This window comes from Mandrillus leucophaeus, unplaced genomic scaffold, assembly GCF_000951045.1.
Source record: "Mandrillus leucophaeus isolate KB7577 unplaced genomic scaffold, Mleu.le_1.0 Scaffold1344, whole genome shotgun sequence".
NCBI lineage: Eukaryota > Metazoa > Chordata > Mammalia > Primates > Cercopithecidae > Mandrillus > Mandrillus leucophaeus.
The window spans coordinates 254,842-259,418 of record NW_012101304.1 but is presented as its reverse complement, the minus strand read 5'-3'; the positions used below and the strand labels follow the sequence as shown (position 1 = coordinate 259,418).

At 35.4% G+C, this 4,577-nt stretch overlaps 1 protein-coding gene across 1 annotated transcript in view; it reads left to right on the top strand.

The window, feature by feature from the left end:
• MUC19 (mucin 19, oligomeric) overlaps positions 1–4,577 on the top strand; it is a 205,316-nt gene that overhangs the window by 115,914 nt on the left and 84,825 nt on the right. Inside the window, 3 exon segments of the mRNA XM_011973120.1 lie at positions 1–25; positions 132–185; positions 4,258–4,365. Of these exon segments, the coding sequence (XP_011828510.1) occupies positions 1–25; positions 132–185; positions 4,258–4,365 (187 nt within the window).

Sequence of the window (4,577 nt, the reverse complement as noted above, 5' to 3'; positions counted from 1 at the left end):
GGTGAAAGCATAGCTTCCACATCAGGTACTGGAACCACAACTGGGCTCAAAGTAGTTATGTTGATAAATATCTGGATAGTGCTTCAATAAAATAAGAACACTGCTCCTGACTTTACGCTTTTTAATCTCAGTTGCCACGGGAGCCATCCCTGGGTCAACAATTGCACCAGGAAGTACCACTACTGGTAAGTAAGCAGGGGGATGTCAGATGTGTTTTTGATTTTTTTTCATGCTCATTGCTTATTTTAAAACAGCAGTATCATTAATAATAATAATGCCAGTTAATTACAATGTCTTTAAATATGTTATCTCATAAATTACTTGAATGAACATGATTATCTCATTTTGCTCATGAGGAACTTAGGCAAAGATATTACCTAAGTTGATAGGTTTCTACAGCACGCCAAATGGTGAAATCAATATTTTTCTTGATTGTTTATTGATTCCAAAACTGTGCTCTTCAATGTGATGCCTTCCTTTGCTAAAGCAAAATATACAGTGATATTTAATTACCCTTCAATAGGCTGGGTGCGGTGGCTCATGCCTGTAATCCCAGCACCTTGGGAGGCCGAGACGGGTGGATCACGAGGTCAAGAGATGGAGACCATCCTGGTCAACATGGTGAAACACCATCTCTACTAAAAATATAAAAATTAGCAGGGCATGGTTGCGCATGCCTGTAGTCCTAGCTACTCAGGAGGCTGAGGCAGGAGAATCGCTTGAACCCGGAAGGCGGAGGTTGCAGTGACCCGAGATCAGGTCACTGCACTCCAGCCTGGGCAACAGAGCGAGACTCCATCTCAAAACAAACAAACAAACAAACAAACAAAATCATCAATAAAGCTCGCTTTTAAAATCACAAAGCTTAAATGTTTCCCATTTCTAACTAAAAGAATTGGAGCAGCAGGTAAGAAAAATAAGTTTTTTAATGTAATAAACTATGGCACTTCCTATTCTGAAATAAGATTGGGAGAATTTTATTTGACAAAACTATAACATTATTGTTTTATAAGTCCAAATTTTATAACTTTCCTTTTTTAAAAATGATTCACAAATACTTACAGGGCAATTTCTTTTTCCTAACACTGAGTAAATTAACAGAATTATTATTTCAAGGCTACAGTATATTATTGTTTAAGGTTCTCAACTAGTAATATACTTAGTATGACAGTACTTGAGAAATACGTCATTTCTCAATGTGCAAGTCCCTAACAGAACCCAGACTCTAATGACTACATTGCTCATTAATAGTTTAAGGAATAGAATGCTTACCTTTTTTTTTTTTTTCTGATGAAGATTTATGCCACATTATTGTAACTACTGTTATAAAGTCTCCTGTGTAAATTAATTTTACCGACTGATCGCTAGAAAATAATTCAATAATTTAATTCAAACTAAATTTGCATTAATTCTTTATTCAATCTATGGTTATGCAAATGTAAACAAATTGGCATGATTCATATTATATATTGAGCAACATAATTATAAGTTAACACATGGCCACAAACAGGTAGCCATTGGGACTCGCTGTGTAACTATTGAGGCACAGTATGTATTTTATCATTTTTGGCATTTTATAATTTCAAGACAGCTTTAATTAAATGTAACCAAATAACAATTACCTGTGTATAAATATTTTGCTTGGAAAAAAGGCAGTGTTTTTTTTTTCAGTTTGATAATCTGTAATCATAGAAATCATACATGATTCTTTAAAAGAGCACTTTACAATATGTCTCACAAGAGAACACTTAATCTGACTTAAATTTCTAAGATAAGCCTCTGTGGGAAATAACATCTGTTTTTTAAACAAAATTTAATTATCAAGGCATTTGACCCACTGAAGCAAATTTTTTTAAATGAAATTCAAATAAATTCTTTAATTTAAATATGGATTTAATTTATCCCTTAGGAAGCTCAGTTAGAATTCCACCACAACTCATTGTAGGTAAGTTGATATTCAATGACATGAAAATTTATTTCTGTACAATGTGCTTGAAATATAATTTCTATTTTTTTTCATTTGAGCACTGAAAAACATTTAAAGGATTGTGTGTGACATGCTTCTCAAATTATAACCTAACATACAAATTAATCTTTGTAAATGGAAATTAATCAAATATATACATTTATAAATATATTTGTTTTTAAATTTCAGTGCCATCAAAACAGCCTGAAGTAGCAGGTGAGAAAATATGAGATTATAAATGTGCATTTGAAAAAATAATGTTACATTAATGGAATAGAACACATGGTACCAGAAGTCTTTATTATCTGATTAATAAAACATGAACTTCAAATTTGATTTTTGTAGCATAGGGCTTTTGATTTTTCTATTCTCATGTCTTCTTAAATCATAATAAAGGTGTATTGAATCCTTTATATAATACTTAAATTCTACACTGATTGTATACAAGTATACAAACTCAGACAAACCAAAATAACTCCCAAAACATCTCCCCTATTAAAAAGAGGTAACACCATATTTCTCAGCATATTAATAGTCACCTACTATTTACAAGAAAACTATTTAGCTTTTAATGTATCCTGGTGTCTCTTTTTTAAACTTAAAAACAGTTTTAAAAGATAAGCAAAAGTAGCCAACTTTTTGTTGTTGTTTTGGGTTTTTTGTTTGTTTCGTTTTTGGAGACAGGGACTTGCTCTGTCGCCCAGGTTGGAGTGCAGTGGCACGATCTTGGCTCACTGCAACCTCCAACTCCTCGGTTCAAGCGATTCTCTTGCCTCAGCATCCTGAGTAGCTGGGATTACAGGTGTGCGCTACCACGCCCGGCTAATATTTTGCATTTTTTTAGTAGAGATGAGGTTTCACTATTTTGGCCAGGCTGGCTTCAAACTCCTGACCTCAGGTGATCTGCCCAACTCGGCCTCCCAGAGTGCAGGGATGACAGGCATAAGCCACCACAGATGGCCTAGAAGCTGATTCTTTAGAATATCTCACTTTGAAAAAAAAAATTTCTCCTTCTGATCCTTTTAGCACTTACATTGGAATATAAGTTCCATGAAAACAGGCATTTTTGTCTTATTTTTCACTGATTTAAAACCTCTTTATGGCCCTTATCTGATGAGGTGATTGATTTCAATACTTGTCTCCCTGATCCACTAGATTCTACCTTTGTTGAAAGGGGACCGAGTCTTATGTATCATTAATGTCTTACCTGGAGAGCTTTGCATATAACGAACACTCAATACAGCTGAAATATGTTTAGCTTTCATTCACTATCTCATTTGGATAATGTAGGCATTATTTTCCCTAATTTGCTGGTAAGGAAACTGAGGTTCAGAGATTTTTAACCTGTTTTAAACCACACAACTCTTTTGATTCCAACACCTGAGCTCTTTCTACTCCTCTACATTTCCTTTAGTCTAGACTATTGTGGGCAACTTTCCTCTCTTCTAGTTTTCTCTATTCTCAGATGTGTTCTATCTGAAATAGCAGTCAGTGGTCCTCTATTGACTGTTATCTCTGTTCATATCATTTCTGTCATCAATCCATGGTAGCAGCTACCCATTTCCCTTCAAGTAAATTCTAAGTGCTTTAGTGTAATATTAGAGCTTTTGGAGACCCCATCTACTTTCCAAAGTTCTCATTAGCCCCCTTTACATAACAACTTTTAGCCTCACTTGAATTACTTGGTGGCACTGTTAGAAGTTCCTTTATAAAATGTTACAAACTGATCACTAGGAAATTGTTTTCTCACTGAATTTGAGCTAAATTTTCAGTTATTTTTCACTCATTCTATGTTTATACAACACATATTGCTGTGTTTCCCTGAACCTTGGCTCTCACTATGTCTTCTGCCTGATGTTCCCTTCCTGGACTTCACATAGACAAATCCTAAGCAATAGTAAAGATCTAGATGCTGTCTTTTCCAGAAAGCCTTCTTTGACCCCATTAAGGAGTAATGCTCAGCAGTTTCTCATTGTCTCAGGTACTCAGTATAAACTGTCTTTTGTAGCAGAGAGCTAAGGCATACTGAGATCAAACTAGGTGAACACAAGAGAAGATCATCTTTCATCTTTGTCAGGGAAGGCCAGGAAAGGACGTCTCAAGTAGAGAACGTTGCCACTCCCTGTGATTTACAAATGGAATAGTTCAAGCAGAAAAACTCGTAGAATTATAGATTTTTTAAGTATCCAGAAAAGGCTACTTGTTATAGCAAAGAACACACAGATGGCATCTAGATTCAGATATTCTCATGGCAGAATGAGTCAGTGACCTCTGGACTTTTTGTGTTTCAGGTACCACTGGGGTAACCACTGGCACAACTCTTGCCCCTAAAAGTTCTAACACAGGTGAGAACAAGCTAAGTGGAATTTTCCCATTGGAACTTCTTTCAAGGAGCTATCTCCTCAGGTTTTATTTCTAGGCAAAATTATCACTATAATAATCCCAAATCCTTAATGTCTTCCCAATTGTGTCTTTGTTCTTTTCCTCATCGTCAGAGGCCACAAGTTCCTAGGAGGAAGTAGAATCTCTGCAGGTGGAATAGCTCCAGCTCAGCCTGCTAAGCCATTACTACATTTTTGATCATCTTTCATTAAGCAGTGTTGTCTAAAAT